General features: G+C 37.2%; 1 protein-coding gene across 2 annotated transcripts in view; it reads left to right on the top strand.

The window, feature by feature from the left end:
• Positions 1-880: 880 nt before the first annotated feature.
• The window catches only part of CDH7 (cadherin 7), a 137,210-nt gene continuing 120,915 nt past the window's right edge, over positions 881-17,175 (top strand). Inside the window, exons 1-2 of one of the 2 annotated variants that reach the window (XM_012465385.3) lie at positions 881-957; positions 12,497-12,902. In XM_012465385.3, the coding sequence (XP_012320808.1) occupies positions 12,693-12,902 (210 nt within the window). In that variant the 5' untranslated portion in view covers positions 881-957; positions 12,497-12,692. Of the gene's footprint in view, positions 958-1,427; positions 1,763-12,496; positions 12,903-17,175 lie in introns of those variants that run through there. The other variant, XM_012465386.3, reaches the window with a different exon arrangement.

The raw sequence follows: 17,175 nt of genomic DNA, 5'->3' as shown, positions 1-17,175 counted from the left end.
TCTGCAAGTTAAAAAAAAAGAAAAGAAAAGAAAAAAGAAAAAGAAAAAGTAGAACTAGGGCAGTCCGAGGAGATTGAAAGGGCAAAACTATCAAGCAAGAAAACTGTAAGTTCTGATTAGTTTTATGACTTTGCCTTCATGCCTCAGGAGCTCAATTGATCACAGCTTTCACGACAGGCAAAGGTGGGTGTTGGGGGTGGGCAGCTTGAAAATACCCTCAAAACTCTCCTCCAGGTCCGCTCTTTAGATGCAAATGCCTCGCGGAGAGATGGATGGGCTGCAGCCCCTCCTACTTTCACCCCGTTTCTTATTTTCCTGCGAAGGAATCCATCCGTACAGATCTGTCAGGCGGGAGGTGGAGGAGGGTGCGCGAGGGTGCGCGCGTGTGTGTGAGCGCGCGTGGCGGCCGAGCGGCTCCGTCTTCTTCGCGTTCTTTTCCAGTAGCCCCCGCCGGGTCTCCGGGAGGCGCGGAAGTCTCAGTGGCTCCCCGGGCCGGCCTCCGACGGCGCAGACAGCCGGCGCCCGCCTCCCACCCCCGCCGCCCTCTTCCCCTACCTCCGGCCCCGGCCCCGGCGCGCTCTCTCCTCCTCTCCCGCGCGCCCTCTCGCCCTCTCTCCGGCCGCCGCGCGCTCCCGCTGGCTCCGGACCCTGCGTCTCCGCCAACGGGGAGAGCCGGAGGGGCCCCTCGCTGCGCGCGGAAGCTACGGGCCCAGGGCGCCCGAGGCCGGGGCAGGGTCCCCGCGCGCCGCGGAGTGGGCTGTGATTGGAGGAGGAACCCGTGCCGGGCGGGCCCGAGCGGGTGCCGAGCCGGTGCCTCCAGTCTGCCCCACGCGCGGAGCTGCGCGCACTGGGTCCCTCAAAGCCCGCGAGCGCCCGGCAGCCGAGCCCACGTCCTTTCGAATGCACACGCCCGGGTCCCTGGCGTCTGACGGCGCGGGGAGGGCAGAGAGGCCCCAGGTGAGTGTGGCTGCCTGCGCGGGGCTAGGGAGGCGCCGCCGGGCAGAGGTGCGCCCTTGCCGTGCGCCTTTGGAAGCAGGACTAATCAGTGAGCGGAGAGCGGGCGGGGGTGTCTGTGCGGAGTTTCCCTGGGCGTCCCCAAGTTACTGCGTGTTGCCGTGAGATGTGGCTCTGCGAGGCAGGACAGGCGTGTGGACGGAGCCGGGGGCGTTTGGCCCGAAAAGCCGGTGCTGACAGACACCAGGTGTGACGGGAGGAGTAGTAGTTGAGGGTAAGAGCGAATCCCGGCACTCTCCAGGTGCAGCGGCCAACATGGGCAGGCTGGAGCACTCTCCTCCGAGAGGAACGCACGCAGGCTCCTCCCTCAACCTCGGACTGCTGGGGGCACAACTCCGCGCCGGCTGTGCCGCCGGGTTCTGCAGAGGTCTGAGGCTGGGAGGGGTACGCGCCGCTGTGGGCAGGAGTCCTTTGAACCATCCGCGTTAGACACCTTTTACCTTTCGTGAAGGTGGAGCTCACCTCGGGGTGCTTTGCTTTCCCCCCCTGTAATTAGTATTCTCCTGATCTGGTTCATCTGCATCCTGCGTTCCTTCCGCCTGGCTGTACCTCTTTAAGTGTGCGCTGGGAAAAGGGCGCCCTGCTTCTCTAAATGCTTGGTGGACTTCTTCATGGGTGCACATGGTACACTGCTAGTTGCTGGTATTCAACCTTCCAGTGTGGATTAATGAGAAAAAGATCCGTTATTCTATACCGTTTGACGTTTTAGATCGTTAACCCTACGGATTTCTTAAATGTCGTAGCTCAGGTGAGTAATGATTGGCAATGAGTTCACCAGCACTGGGCACATGGCAAACTATTGAGAAACCGTCAAGGATGGGGTGTATTAAGGCTTTGGAGATCTGCAAATTGAACCAGAAATGTACTTATAACATCTTCTGCTTTGCAATAAATATCTTGAATCTATTAGATCGTTTATTAAGTGAGACCTTTAAGTAAGACTTGTCCTCATAATTTCTGTAACCACCAGACAGATGTTCAGATCATTTTTCATAGAGGAGTAAACAGAACTTTATATAAAAAAAAGAGAAAAATGTGACTTGTTAGTATATGGCCCTTGCCAAGTGACAAGTATGTATTTTTAAAAGCAGATAACACCTCACAAAAATGTGTATTTAGAGAGTTTAAGAGCAGTAGCAGCCTTTTTTCTAAAGGAAAGTTTGAATAGACACAATATCTAAGTAGTTTTAAGAGTGTTTTATAAAGGCAAATTGTTAGGGGAGAAAAGAGCTAAGAAAAACAGTTGCATTTGAAGCTTTCAGTAACTCACCAAAAATTACTTCTTTCCTAAAGAACTAGTTAGACTTTGTTTTACCTAAGATATTTTCATGTTAGTATATGTCAAGGGGAAATGCATGAAGAATCCTTTTCTTTATTTTTAAGGTTATTTGGAACAGTAGCAATTAAAATGCCAAATAATTGAGGCAGGTAGGCAGACTGGCAACTTTGTGGAAGTCTTGCTTCTGTGTTAGTGTTTAATATGGAGTGGGATAGCAGAGCAATTAGGTAACATCCAACGTTAATAGTCTTATCTGGGAAAGCTAGCTGAGTCTGAGGACAGAAAAATAAAGAAAACAATAATCAGTAGCATAGACTGTCACCCTGCTAAAAGCTATTAAGGTTTGCAGCTTTAATAAAAGGGCATTGTACACTTACAACGTGAGATATTATTGTAATTAAGGGCTGCAAGAGGTCATTAGAATTGTGTTAACAATCACTTGACAGACTCACAACTCTTCTTAAGTCTACTTTTATTGATTTAATAGCACAGAGCTTTTCCCTTTCTTACTTAAGGATAATTGTAAAGCATCTATATTACTGCAATTTACCCTTGAATTGACTCTAGTGTTTAGTGTCCAATGAAGAAGAGAGGGTGGAGAGCACGCGGAGCTGGCCACTGTTCAGCCTTTCTCGGCCTAAAAATCAAATGACTGTCTCCTCGGGCACTGTTTCTTTACTGGTTTCCCTGTTATTCAGCAATTTTTTTTTTTTTTGATGGTAAAGCTGATCTAAACTCCTCAGAATGTATATTGATATGAGGAAATCACTACATTTTTGTGTTGAGCAAATACATTTTTGGCAAATATTTCAGAAATTCTTTACAAAATATTAAACTCACAATCTGTTCTTTGCTGTGGATATTTATTGCTGAGTAATTCCAATCTTTCTCGATTTTATAAGGGTTTACATTTATTGCTTTAATAGCTTGTATCACATCACAGCTCTCTCTCTCTTACACACACACACAAATGACTTTTACTTGATTGGAAGGCTTCAAAGCTTTAGCTTAAATTGGAAGTTTCAGGAACTTCTAAAATAACTAACATGCATTAGTTGATTGCAAAGGGATTGAGATGGAAGCTTTTTCTTCTTCAGATGAAGGAATCAGTTGCTACTTGGTGGGGTGATAAAGGGGAGCTGAGGACAAGGAAAGAAGACATGTGATCAGAGTCTCGTGTGTGACCATCTCCCCAGCCTCTGACAAGCAAAGCATATCTAGCTGTAACCAGCAGTACACGAGTGCCTCCTCTGGGGATTTGCTGGTTCTGCAGAAAGATACCCCTGCAAGCACTTCCCCCTTGTTATTCTGCAAGTCTCACAGATAAAATTACCAGTGCAAATGAATATGCAGACATCTGTCCATATATTCATTTCAGATATAGTATAGATTTTCATTCTGATAGAATCTCTTTTCTGCTATTTTGCAAAGTGTTTACTGAAACATGATGACTTTTTTTGAAGTCACATAAATCCTACCTGGCACAAGGTAAATAAAAGGGTAAATTAAAAATTAAAGTTGATACAGCTAAGATTTCTTGTAAGAATAAATTATAAAAATCTCTGAATATAATTTTACTATTTGTTGTTATGTAAATAACTCAGATTGTGCCTTGTTACTTTGTTTACTTTTAAATTTACAAAATCTCCTCCTAGTTAATTATAAACGATTGTTTCCCCTTTTCTAAAATTCCTTTCACTCATGGCAAAGGTTGTGCTTAGTTGAAATTGAATCTGTAATCTACTTTGAGAAGTTTTCTTTCTATGTTTGATAACCAGATGCACACTACAGGCTATGTGATTCATTTCCAGGGCCCCTGCCTGCATATTTAGGCCAGTTAACAGTAGGAGGTTGTGGTCTGTGGTTGTAATGTTATCTGGCCCAGGGAGCTAATGGATTTGATCACAGTTTCTTTACGTGAGAAGTCACATATCACAGAGAGTCCCTAGCCTCACTAATTAAAATGTAAAAAATTATACCTTTTAAGTACAAAAGAGAGGGTTCTTTCATCAAAATTAAAATTATTGAATGTAATGTTAAATTTTAACTGGTATACAGATGAAACAAATTAATGCTAGCATATTACTATACTGGAAATTGAAGACAGCAACATTAATCCTTGGATGATTATAATGGGAATTTCAGGAGCAAAGAGTTATCTCAAAATATAGGACTTATGTCACAAACCAAAAGAGTGCAATAGGAATGATACTTATTTTTCCAAACAAAATGGCCCCATATGTACAGTTTTATATCCTAAGATGTTGTCCTGAGTTGGTACCCTATTAATAAAATGTTCAATGGGATATTATTCAAATTTCAGTGGAAATAGTTAGCTACCTAGTGTCATTATTTAGTAGAAAGTTATTTTTGGATTCTAGAGTTGTTTCGAAGGGAAAAGGCAATTTTAAATTTGGGAACAGCTAACTCTTCTTCTTTTTTTTTTTTTGTAGGATAGAAACATACAACTCTAGACAATAGGTTTTTTCACGCTTTCTTCTTACTCTGTACTCTCTGCACTTCTGAATGGTAATTATGGTTACCATTACCTACTTAGGAAATTTAAACTCATGGTCATATAAAAATTTAAGTACAATCACATCTACTTTGTTTGGCTTTTAGGAAAGACGGTAAGTTCTAAAGATCACACATTGCAAAAGCACTCATTACCAGATGAGTAATTTTTAACAAATACTTTAAAATACTCATTTCATCTAGTTATGCAATGGATATTGGATCAGTACCTAGCTATGTGATCTTGGGCATTTCACTGGGAATCTGTAGATTTCTATTTCATTCATAGTAAAGAAAGGGCTGCTTTGTTTTTTCTCATGTCTGTTGCAGTTCAAATATGTCATCAGTCTGTGGTTCTACCACTTTGGGAGTCTTCAAACTTAAGGAGCAGCAGAATTCGAGGATTTTAAAATGTTTTTCCTTTAACATGAACCCTAATGAAACCAAACTGTTATATTCTTCAGTATTGAAATGGCATCCTCTTTATCTACCTCTTAGATGTTGTCCTGACTAGTGTGGCTAGTAATGTTGTGGTGCACAATAAAGTGTGGCTACAGCTCTGAAAACACTCTCTGTCCCGGACTATTTTCTCTCTAGTGTTGTATTCTGACATCTGCTCAGTCACGAATGGGAGAAGATTAGAATGTATTTTTTTCCCCTTTGGCATTCCCAAAAATGTATTAAGGAGTTCTACATTAAAAACAGGCAAAAGCAGCAATGAATAAGTACTGTCCTTTACACAAAGCAGACTACTTTAACTTTGTGGACTGAGATAAATCACAGGAAAGACCTCAGTGGTAACAGGTGGTGGTTGTCCTGGGGGCACAAGGGCAAATGAAATTCTTCAGAGAAGACACTGGATGAATCAGGAGGCAGTCTCTTCATTGAATTTAAATAAAACCATTAAATACCCAAGGAATACCTAAAAAGAAACAGATTCATTTTCCCAGACTATACAAAAACAAACAAACAAAAAACCAAAACTATTAAATAGAAGGTTGGTCTTAAAACAATGGTAATGTCTTACATAGATCCCTCACTGTGGAATGGTGTCATTGCCACGTTTAAACATGTACATCTTTCACCCTACTTAAAGATTCATTAACACATGCTGCTGTCTACATGTAGTTCAACCTTAAAAGAGTCTTGGAAATGACAGTTTCCTCCCAGTAGGTCAACAAGATTTTTTCTATTTTGTTGCTACTATTCCAACTGTGATTTCTTGTACTATTACCTTTCATAGGTCAGCCAACAAAATGTCTCAGGGAATATCATTAGATTCTGGAAGTGTTTGTCAGTCAACCGTTATGGATTTTTTTGATTCTTGTGGATTATTCTATTAATTGCACTGACAGTCCTCAAATGTCATTCCTACAATTGTTTTTCTAGAAAATGCAAATAATTGAATTTATTTTTGGATTATCATGCTCCACCTAGTCATAAACTATACCAATTTTTAAAAGAGAGGCATAACTTCTTTAAGTCAGTATTGTCAATTGACAGTAAGTTAGGTGTTAGTGTGGTATACATTAAGTATATTTCAAAACAGTTTCAGAAGACCTGCATCTGAGGCAGTCTCCAGACAACAGAGAGCATGAGCAGCTGCTCCTTGCCTAGAATTTAGAAAAACTTTGGTGGAATATGGTCTTTAATTGTGATAAGCCATTGCTTATTTATATTGGACTGCAACAAACACATTCCAGTTCAACTTTAAGTGCCATGAAACCAAAAATAGTCGTCTCTTTCCTTTTAGTATAACTGATAGTTATATATTATAGCACACATTATTTCTAGAAAGCGTACAGCACTGTGCACTTTTTAGAAAAGCAGTCTAACACATATAAATTAATTGGCAATTAGATGTGTTTTAAAACTACTCTTGTGGCAATATGTTAATGTGCAATGGCTGAATATGATAGATATTTGTTATGGTTTTAGCATGGTGACTTTAAATGGAACAGGTTCTGGAAGATTTGCAGTTTTGCTGATTAGCAATTGATATGCTGATGCATAACAATATATTTTTTGGCATGAAAGGACCTTTAATCATTGTTTTTAAGTATGAGAAAAACATTTGATTAAGAGTCATTTGATCTGTTAAAAGTGGTTTCCTAGAGATGTGAAGTGGAGTAGAAATTCCAAGAAAACTTTATAGTAATGAATTTGTTTTGGTAAAAATAACATTAGCTATTAAGGTTAAATGGATGTTAAACAATCTACTTGGAACTAATACAGTGACATTTAGTTGAACAAAAATACTTGGAACAAAATGGTAGCATGATAAAGAGATTTCATATCTAATAAATGATGTTGATTTACTAAATGCTGCTTAAGGGATTTTCACCTCTTTTTTTCTTTTTGCTTCGGTCCATTCAGAATATATTTTTCACTGTTTTATACTCTGATGTGAATCCAGTGTTTTATTTTATAACCTGATGATTGTGGGTTGTTATGCTCATCACAATACTACTTGTAGTGATTTTCATATATTTCCATTTAAAAAACATGGCAAAATATTATATATTTTTTAAAATTTTTAGCCTTAAAACATCAGAGTAAACAAAAACATTTTAAATCTTCCTCAGATTGTTTTTGTCCATTTCAGATTAATCATTCATCCAGTAGCCATCACCACTACTCTTTCAGACATCTGTGATTTACTCCTGTTCCATTCTCTCTTCAGATATAACCTGTTCCTCTTGTTTTTCTTCTCGAAAATGTTCCATCTTCTTCCATATTGTTACTGTCCAAAAGTTTATACAGATCTGTAGACATTCCTTCAACTATATACCAACACACACACACACAGACACACATACACACACATACACGTGTATGTATGTATATATATATTATATGTATCAAACTATATTATATATATGTGTGTGTGTGTGTGTGTGTGTGTGTATATATATATATATTTTTTTTTTCCTGTGCAAAAGAACTAGTAATAGTGAAGAAGTCAGCTCTTCAAACCACATGCATGGGTGCAGACTACTCATTTTTTCCTCATGTGAATCCTCTTCCTAACTCCTATATATGAAAAACTCAGATGGGAAAGGAGGTGGAAGAAAGAGAAAAGATAAGCATCATGGAATTCTAAACAGGGATGCAGTGTTTTTGCTCTAGGGCACAGATTTGTGAGGCAATATTTAATCCTTTGTGAAAAGTCAACATTTTGTTACTGATTCTGTATTCAAGTTCATTTAAATGTAATAAAAAAAATCTCAAGTTTAAGTTTTGGTTACTTTTGTTTGATAACCACAAAGAACTGTAGGTTTCTTAAAAATAATGCTTCAGAGTCCTTACTTCTTTCATGATACCCAGCTCAGGACAGAATGAAATCGGTTGAGCAGGTATACTTGCCTTTCTCTTGAAAATGAGATTTGATTTTGATTGAAAAGGAAGATAAATATTTGTAGAAGATTGATAAGTAAAGGTGGCACCTGACCTGTGGCCATGCAACTTGTCCGTGGCTATAGAGGGCGTGTGTTCCTGGCAGAGTTGGTTACTGCCAAATATACTGGGGAACACATTATGAAACGTCCTCAGTTCAGATCACAATGGTTCACACACTACTTTCTGATTTTCCAAGTGCACTCCACAGAGGGTATGACAGAGACATTGATCTCAAAGAAAGAAAATTTCATCCCCTAATAATATACACAATGCCAATTAAATATCCTTGTGCACTCTTTGTAGACCTTGGAGCAAGGTAGAAACAATTTGGCTCAAGAGGCTGGCAAATATTTCAAAGACTGCAGAGAAATATCATGGAATTGTTTTGAAAGTGATTGTGATTTATAAACATGGTTGACTTACCAAGGAATTTGTATCTTGATTTGTTATACAGTTAACTTTTCATATTAAAAATGAGGTTGATCATAATGAAAATGAGCATTGTGTAAATAATTTCCAAATGTCAATAATGTGCCTACTTCGGTCCTGGATACTACAGGTACAACTAGAGGGTGGATCTTCCTCTTCATCAAGGTTTATGTTTATACTAGCTGCTTTTAAAAATCCTAGGTTTAAATGAGTTACACAATTATCAAGTATCTTCCCCTCACAGATATTATCTCAATGACTATAATATCACCCATGACATGTTCTGTAACTCCCTTCTTTTATGTGTTCTAGCTAATTTGATAAATCCCTAGTCTTGTTGAATGGAAGAGAAATAATCTTCAAGAGCAACAAGAGTACATTACACATCTCTCATTAAAGTGAATGCTCATTTTATAAGCAGGCCAAATGTTTCTTTTACATTCCTATAACTTTCTTAAATTTCTCTACCCATTACCTTTTTTTTTGAGACAGAGTCTCACTCTGTCACCCAGGCTGGAAGGCAGTAGCATGATCTCAGCTCACTGTAACCTCTGCCTCTTGGGTTCACGCAATTCTCCCGCCTCAACCTTTCGAGTAGTTGGGACTGCAGGCCTGCGCCACCACACCTGGCTCATTTTTTTTTGTATTTTTAGTAGAGACAGAGTTTCACTGAGTTAGCCAGGATGGTCTTAATCTCCTGACCATGTGATCTGCCTGCCTTGGCCTCCCAAAGTGCTGGGATTACAAGCTTGAGCCACTGCACCTGGCCCCCATCATCTTTAATTATTAACAATATGTATGTTATCACAGCTTTAAAAGAGTTAACAAAAGCAATTTTGTATAATTGTCAAAAAGTAGAAAAGTAAGACCTGAAAAAAAAAAACTTTACAATTTAGCTCAGCTCCTTCATTTTGCAAATGTGGAAAATAAAATCCCAGAGCGATCCAAGGTCATACAGCAAGTGTTGGGGCTTGTAGGACAAAGAGTCCAGTGATCTTATCCCCAGTCCAGGCTGCGTGTTTTGTTCCTCATCAGTGAACACCGAGTGAACTCAAATTTCCACAGTTCTGATATTTGTGTTTGATTTCTAAAAATTTACAGAAGGCATGCCTTTAAAAAAAGTATATATATATTTCTTATATATATATAAATATGATATATATATAAATATTATATATATATTACTATGGTTCCTTTGTATTCATCTTAATTTTTTGATTTATGACCATATGGTTCTCTGGAACCAACTATAACTATCAAAATGCTTTCACTTGGTGTAAGAGTTGTCTAAAATATTTTAACATAGATGACATTACAATGAAAATTAACATCAACCCATAACCTAACTTTAACGTAGCCAGTTTCAAACTAAAACATATGATAACAATCCCAACAGCTTTTTAAAAATTCCTTTTTGATTGCAAGGCACTATTATTGGTATCTCATGATTTACTCATTTAATCCTGTGAAGTAGATGCTGTTATTGTGGTCTTTGTTTTTTAGATGAGAGACTTAAGGCTTTATCTCTGGAACTTTTTAGAATGTAACTTATCCAAGATTATGTAGTTAAGACAGGCCCAGAATTTGAATCTTTATCTGATACAGACACCCATAGTCTTCACTGGTAACTGACTCCTCAAATGTTGAATTCCAAAAGTTCATTTGCTGTTTAGTTTTTTATGAGTTGGATGTATTGTCACCCTGAAACAATGTTACCATATCCACTCAATTCATAAAGTAGCCTACATAATATAATTTTGCTCTATTGCATCTAAAAATATATATTCTCAGGAGTCAAAGTGTTTCTGTCATCATCTTTAAGAGATATTTCATTCTCTTGAGAAGGGAGAGTAGTGAAACAGGAACCGTCCTGTGGCTACAGGCTTCACATGCTTGTCTCAGCCATCTGACCACAACTCTAAGCCATCCCTCCCCATCCCCAGGACACTGGTTTGCCACTAGATGAAGGAAGAAGCTCCGTGACTTTGCCCCTTCCCATACAGTCAGTCATTCTTACTTAAGACCACTCCTCACAATTCTCATCTCATCACTGGACTCATCCCTACACTGGTGCACCACATGCTGTTCAAAGTTTAAGCACCTACCTGCCGTTTCAAATGATAGGAAGCGTGCCTTTCAGGTGGGTTAGTCAGACCTACCTACAATAAATTTTCAACTTAATTAAGGCACCTACATTGGAACATTAAGGCATGATCCCAAGTTGCTTGTACTTTATGATTCAAAGTCTAGAACGACTGGCCCTCTGGTGTGGTTTCTAAATGGAATAAACTTATTTTTCATCCTAGGTTAAGCTATCTGGATTTGGGGAGATTGTGTTCTGTGCACAGGCTGCAGTTAATGTGCTCTAGTAAGAGTTACCACTCTGGTGGTTCTTAGCATACAGTAATTAGATGAACATTGGATCTTTCTTAAATGCCCTCTGGAATATAACAACTTTATTGATATATATTTTAAATGTATGCATTCATTTTAGCAGTTCATTGCACAGTCATTGCAACCCGTTTATTCTAGTTGTGTGAACTATTTAAAATATTTGATAAATTTGTATATATTTATATATCTCTTTCACATTTCTCCTACTACTATAGTATTTTTTTAAGAAATTTGATGAAAATTTTTTTATTGTATAACAGATTCTCTTCTAACAGAAGGGACTGAAAAGCTCGGGATAGTTCATTTTCTGCTTTAATAGGGAAGCATCTTTTGGCTTTATGTTCTCAAAATTATGTTTTTATCCTCATCCTCAGAAAAAAAACAGAAGTAGGCAAATGATACTTCTTTGCCTTAATCATTCTATTGTTGATTTATTTATAGGAAGGAAAATGAATTCATAAACCAAAGTGCAACATGGTGATTTAAGTGAGCACTTTGTCATAAATTCTCATTCCTCTGTGTTTTAGGGGTGTGTTTGAAAGTTGGTTTTGTAACTGATTTTATATCTCTTGCATAATCAGAATTCTGTAACTGAAATAAATAGACATTAGAATAAAAGTGTTTTTCCATGCTGCTGCTAAAGCACCTCCTGGATGCATGCGAACAATGAATGGGCCTCACAAATACAGCTGAGTTTTCTCACTCTTCTGTTGATCAATATAACTCAATTCTGTAAATGTTTGTAGAGGGAGGCCCTACTATGCACAGCTCATGCTGCAAGATGCTCAATAAATAATTGTAAAATAGCAAATAATCTCATTGCAATAGCATAATCTAACATGCTACACAGCATACATGACAATAAGTTCGAAGGGTGGAAAATGGAAACTACTGAGCTTTTCAGCTGATCACAATCAAATCAGAACACGTCAAACAGCTGGTGTTCTGTGACTCAGAATCAATCAACCAGTTTTGAATCACCTCATACTTTATTTCTCTTTACAGTTTCATAGATTTAAACCAGCATATGTCCTTCCCATTTGGTTAAATTTCTGCTTCGAGTTGCTTTGCTTTCACATTCTAATACCAGCGAATGAAAATCGCTGTAATATAAAAGAAAAAAAATAGGGCTATATTAAAATGATTTTTAAAATGACACTGCCACATTTGTGTAAAATAAACCATATGCTCAAATAAAATGCCCTAGAAGAAAAATGATATTTTAAATTTGGGTTATGAAATGAAGATAATTCTGCACCAGCTGTATTTAGATAATTCACAAATATACCAGTGTTTATTATGGTTTTATAGGTGTATAATTAATATTTTAATAATTATACAAATAATGATATTTGTATAATCTTAGGAAATTTGTATATTCTTAAGATCAATAGTAAGTTAGCAAATGAATGTTAAATGTTATTATATGTTTTGGTTCCTGATACCCGCTCCTCTCTGTTCCGATAGGTACCTATTACACCATTCTTTGGCGAAGGCTATTCAGCAGTGGTGACCTCTTCCAATCCTATACTCTACAAATTATTATCTCTGGACTTCCAGCTGACACCCTGCCGGAGGCAAGAGCTACTAAGCCAACTGGAACTGTGCCTTTTCTCTTGTCAAGGTTTTTTTCTTACACAGGAAAAAGAAAGAAAAAAAAAAGATGAAGTTGGGCAAAGTGGAGTTCTGCCATTTTCTGCAGCTAATAGCTCTTTTCCTGTGTTTTTCTGGGATGAGTCAAGCAGAACTCTCAAGGTCCAGATCGAAGCCCTATTTCCAAACAGGGAGGTCCCGGACCAAGCGCAGCTGGGTGTGGAATCAGTTCTTTGTTCTGGAGGAATACATGGGTTCAGACCCCCTCTATGTAGGAAAGGTAGGGTATGTGACCTTTCAAAGTCATAATTGATTATTGTGCACGTCTGTGGTTGGATGAAAACTGCTATTTTTTTCTTCTGTGGGGATGGTAAACACATGACATCATTTCTGTGAAAAAGTTGATGAAAATCTTTGGCTATAGCCACTGTGAAGTTGTAATCGAGGTATTATATTCAGTACAGTAAAGCCTTATCTTAGTGAATGATGCTTCATTTCTAAAAACAGATGAGGATTCTACAGAGGCCTAGTTTACTATCGTCAAAACACACTGATAAAGCCTTCATTACCAAAGTAGAGCAAGACTATTCATAATAAATGAAGAGTAGTATGCTCTTAGAGCCAGTTGGTTTCGGCTGCTGCTTTTGGGGTATTATGAAAATGGTGTCCATACTAACATTAATACTTAGGTATCCTTCCCTGATACTTGGAGTGGAAAAACTGCAACATGAAACTATTGAGCCTAATGTTTCTAAACTATGAACAATTCCAATCCACATTTCTTAGCAATCTTGTTTTGATAGCCCTGCCTCTGTGTTTGTGTGTGTTTGTTTTAGCTTGCTTTAAAACTTTTGCTTTGGATTAAAAATGATTGTGGACAGAAATCAGTTAGAAATGATATTAGACAAGTGATGGGCAGGTCATGGCACATTTATTGGGTGTCCGAGTGTTAGCTGGATAGACATTTTCTTTTTTCGTGATTTCCTTCTGTCTGAATATTTGAGATTTTCACTGGAGAGCTTCCTGAACCAAAAGGTGCTTCTAGAAAGCCTGCCCTTTTCTCTGCCATTGTCATATCATGTTCCCAGTTCCTAGTTTACTTCAGGTTCAATTATTTTAATATTTGTAAATGTGTACTGAATTTTTCAGTTTGGTACTGGTACTGGTGAAGGTTTTCTAAGTAGGGAATTTTAGCAAGAAATCTGTGCCTCTGTATTTTTACACTTCACTCTGTCAGTTTTATGTGTGTCTTCCTGGTAAAATGAAGCTTAGCTAACTAATGAGTTTATCTATAAATCAGTTCTTCAACTTTAAAAGATAGAGGAATAGTCTTGGTGATTTACTCCATGGGTCCTTTTTTCATTTAGAACACCTAAAGGAAGAGTGAAAATTATTTTTGTTGATGAGCATCTACGTCAATCACGTTAATCTGTATTATATGTATTATTTCTTTTGTCTCTATATTTTACAAATACTGACTTTTGCTGCCTTGTAAACAAAAGGATGTTAATAAGTTTAAGTTTTCTAGGGATGTGAATTAGGATTTTTATTAGTTTTTTGGCCCAGTCATAGCATTTTCCTACCTAAGCTTATGTAAACACAAAGGTGTTTTGTGTACAAATATATTTTTTATGGCCATTCTAACAGTAACACAATCTTATATACTATATATATGTGTGTGTGTGTGTGTGTGTGTGTGTTAAAATTCTGTCTCACTCTCGTTACTTGTTTTCTTACAAAGAAATCAAGAGGAGTAACTGTAATGATTAGGATTTGATTAGGAAACTAGCTCTTAATTTCATTCATTTTTAATGTACATTGAACAAAGTCGTCAAACATTCTTCAATGGACAGATCTACAATATTCAAGTAATGTATAAAATAAAGTAATAGTTATTAAGTAAAATCATATTTTGTGACAATGTAAAATTTTCTAAAAGCAACAAAACTGTTTTTAAACTAAATGCCATTTAATTTGGTATTAAATGGAGCTGCTTGAGTGAAGTTGACATTTAAAAAATCAATATAGTTTTAAAATTTGAATGCCCTTCTTCTGAATTTCATAACCTTCACATAATAATTCAGAATGCTTATTCCATATAACGCCTACAAGTCAATTTAAAATTATGAAGAGGTATGTCCCCATGTTACTTAAATTCCATAGGCATACAAAGTTATTGGGCAAAGGTCTTTTGTTTGTAAGAGAAATCATGTGGTGTCTTGATTAGGTAACAAGAAATATGTACTTCCCTTTCAACTAATCAAAGAAGGTCACTTATTTTTATATGACAGAAAAGTTAGTTTGTTTTTATCTTTTGCATGCTGTGTATCGGGAGTTCAGTATCGCCTTTCATAGAAAAATATCCAGGATAGAAATGGATTTAATTTTTAAAATAAATCTTTTAATTGACTAAAATACAGGGAAAAAAGGTCTGTAAAATAATTTGAGATGGAGAGAGAATTTATAGACAAGAGAGACAAATGCAAGACCTTACAAGAACAATTTTCATATATCCTTGGAAAAAAGTGGCAGAGAACTTGAGTACTATAGATTTTATATTTGAGATGATGAAATGATTCTTTCCATTTAAATAGTTTGGTGGTCTGAATAAGCAGAAATATAACAAAAACTTTGACTTAAGTACATGTTTTTATTACTTGGGTAAATAAAATAGATACTTTTTTCTTTTTTCAGTTTGGGAGATGATGTCTATACCCGGAAATGTTTATAGGACAGAAAGAACTAAAAATTATAGAAGAAGATGTGGAGAAATAGCTGGGCAGATAATCATAGAAAGAAAAGAAAGAATGTAATTATTCAGTGCTTTTCAACCTAGGCTAGTTAGATGGTCACACTCTTAGTCATCCTAACACAAATCTAGCTACTTGGGTAATTTGGAAAATATAAATGATGACTTTGATACATTTTATACCTTAACTTGATCACATAACGGATAAGTACACTGTGTGTCAAATTGACATCAGTTTTATATTCTTGCTCTGCCACTTTCTACCAGTTGTAGAACTAGGGGCAAGTTGCCTAATATCATTAAGGTTTAGTTTTCTAATCTCTAAAATAGAAAAATGATATCTACAATTCAATCCTGTTACTGAATAAATCCAATTAAATTATTTATGACATTCAATTACTCTGGACATTATTATATTTTATATTTCACTACATATTAATTATAAATTAACTTAGTTATGGATCATCTGTTTTGTTATATGTCACATGTTATCTGTGTGATTCCTCAGATGAAAGCTGGCATTATTTTATGTTCTAATAGTGTTTATATTTATTCCAGTTAATTATAGGAATGTCTGTTTTGGCAGTGCTTAACAATGCAGCTTTTAAAAATTATTTACATATGATTAAACTATGGCAGAGATACAATTAGTGGGTAAAAAATTCAATCTTTAAAGAGAAACTTCAGATGTTAGAGAAATTATGTCTGTGAGTTTTTTTAGACTTTCAGATTTGGAGTCCATATTAATGGTAGATGACCAGCAAGATCAATTAAATGACTCTGCAGTGAATAAAATTTGGCCATTAAGACAATGGAGAAAATGAGGCTACAATATGGCTTTCAAGCTTATTATTTTAGGTAATTTACTGAGTTGGTTTTTACATATGATAATCCAAGACCAAAGTAAAAGAGTCTGTTGAATGAGACCAGGAATGCTTCTAGAACCCTTACTCAGGAGTCACTGGGGCACAGACTTCTGGACTGTGCTAGACTCCGATGGTACAGCCTGTATCATTAGCTTTCCATCATTTGCTTGTCAAAAAATTGATAAACTGCTGACTCTAAATGTATAGACTTAAAGAAGGAGTCCTTGGATGTTAGTCTCAGTTTTTTTTTTTCTTGTCATTTTATTTTATTTTATATATATATATTTATATTTATATTTAATTGTACTTTAGGTTCTGGGGTATATGTACAGATCATGCATGATTGTTGCATAGGTACATACATGACAATGTGGTTTGCTGCCTCCACAACCCTGTCACCTATATCTGGCATTTCTCCCCATGTTATCCCTCCCCAAACTCCCCACCCCTCACTGTCCCTCCACTATTCCCCTCCAACAGACCTCAGTGTGTGATTCTCCCCTCCCTATGTCCATGTGTTTTTCACTGTTTAACACCCACCTATGAGAGAGAGCATGCAGTGTTTGATTTTCTGTTCTTGTGTCAGTTTGCTGAAAATGAAGGTTTCCAGATTCATCCATGTCCCTACAAAGGACGTGAACTCATCGTTTTTTATGGCCGTGTAACATTCCATGGTGTATATGTGCCACATTTTCCTTGTCCGATCTATCATTGATGGGCATTTAGGTTGGTTCCAGGTCTTTGCTATTATAAACAGTGCCACAGTGAACATACATGTGCATGTGTCTTTATAATGGAACGATTTATAATCCTTTGGATATATACCCAGTAATGGGATTGCTGGGTCAAATCGAATTTCTATTTCTAGGTCCTTGAGGAATCACCACACTGTCTTCCACAATGGTTGAACTAATTTACACTCCTAATAACAGTGTAAA

The sequence above is a fragment of the Aotus nancymaae genome, unplaced genomic scaffold (assembly GCF_030222135.1).
Source record: "Aotus nancymaae isolate 86718 unplaced genomic scaffold, 86718_ANA_hifiasm-v0.15.2.pri h1tg000020l, whole genome shotgun sequence".
Classification (NCBI taxonomy): Eukaryota; Metazoa; Chordata; class Mammalia; order Primates; family Aotidae; genus Aotus; species Aotus nancymaae.
The sequence above is the reverse complement of the archived record's forward strand: the minus strand, read 5'-3'. Positions and strand labels throughout refer to the sequence as shown.